This window comes from Nicotiana attenuata, unplaced genomic scaffold, assembly GCF_001879085.1.
Source record: "Nicotiana attenuata strain UT unplaced genomic scaffold, NIATTr2, whole genome shotgun sequence".
In the NCBI taxonomy this organism is placed as follows: Eukaryota; Viridiplantae; Streptophyta; class Magnoliopsida; order Solanales; family Solanaceae; genus Nicotiana; species Nicotiana attenuata.
Window position 1 is genome coordinate 1 of NW_017696956.1, and position 1,210 is coordinate 1,210.

The 1,210-nt window shown below is 54.4% G+C and overlaps 1 protein-coding gene across 1 annotated transcript; it reads right to left on the reverse strand.

The window, feature by feature from the left end:
• Positions 1 to 155: 155 nt before the first annotated feature.
• Positions 156 to 958, reverse strand: LOC109222677 (the record flags this gene model as incomplete). Its single annotated transcript, XM_019387004.1, has 2 exons — positions 924 to 958; positions 156 to 835 (listed from the first exon to the last, which is right to left on the reverse strand). A coding segment is annotated over exon 2 (660 nt), but the record flags the coding sequence as incomplete, so codon positions are not given.
• Between the last annotated feature and the right edge of the window lie 252 nt (positions 959 to 1,210).

Consider the following 1,210-nt stretch of genomic DNA (forward strand, 5'->3'; position numbering starts at 1 on the left):
GGAGGAACATCGAGTGATATAGCACCGATGCCTGCAAAGGAAAAGTCTAAAGAGTCAGTAATGGGTCACAAGGCAAAAATATTAGAAATAAAGGAAGAAGCAAATACCTTGAGCTGCGCCTGCTGGGCTTCGTTGAAAAGGCATGTCCAATCTACAGCCTCGGTTGCAGCCCGGTCTTCCTCCGTCATCAGGTGATGAAGATAGCTTGCAACCCCGACCGGGGGCCCCAGAGCCCGGACGTCTTTGGGGATAGCAAAAGTTACTATCCTGTTACAGTCCGGGTCCAGGCTCGGAGCTGGAAACCTATCAACAAGCTTGTTGACGGCCGAAGTCCCACTTGATTCGGCCTGAGGGTCTTTCCGGAGGATTTCGAGCCCGAAAGTGTTGGCGGAGGGTACCCCATCAAAAAAGGTCTCGAAGCTACCTCCCATCATCGGGATGTCGTCCGGCAGCTGCCCCCAAGTCGAGGAAGATGGGGGGGACGTAACCGGGTGATCGGTACCCGGGGATGCCCGCGCAGGGGCCGAGGGTTCACTAGCATCCTCAACCCTCACGTCCTCGGGAGGAGCCTCAACTGGATCGACCACCGGCTCAGGGTCCGGTCGAATGGATCGATGGCGGACGAGCTCCGGCTGCTCCTCATCGTCATCCTCTTTGTCGTCCTCCTCCTCGGAGGACAAGACGATTTGGCTTTTTGGTTTGCGGGCGGCCCTTTTTGTCCGCTTAGTCTTCCTTTGAGGCTCGTCCGTACCGGACTCCCCGGGCCTTTTATTTTCTCCCGGAACCGGAAGGGGGCATAGTATTGAAGACCTCATCTCCGCGTCCTTGGGCAAGCCTGCAAAACACGAGGGTTATGATGCATTCCCGATATACAAGAAAAAATGCGTTAACTTGGTGCGCTACCGGTCAAAAAGAAGGCTTACCATGGTTTTTCGCCTCCCACCGACCTTTGGAGATTTCCTTCCAGTTTCGCTCCGAATATGGCCGCTGGGCCACTATCTTGTTTACCCAGCCGGCCAGATCCTTGACGGCAGCTGGAGTTTGGGTCACCGCTGCACAAGAAAAGGGGGTTTCAGGAAGAAGTTGAGGAAAACACACTCTAAAAGATGAACAGTGAGAAAATAATTACGTTTGAGGTTCCACCTCTCCGGAAATGGCATGCAATCGGCCGGAATCAGGTCGGACGTCCTGATCTGGACAAACCTGCTCA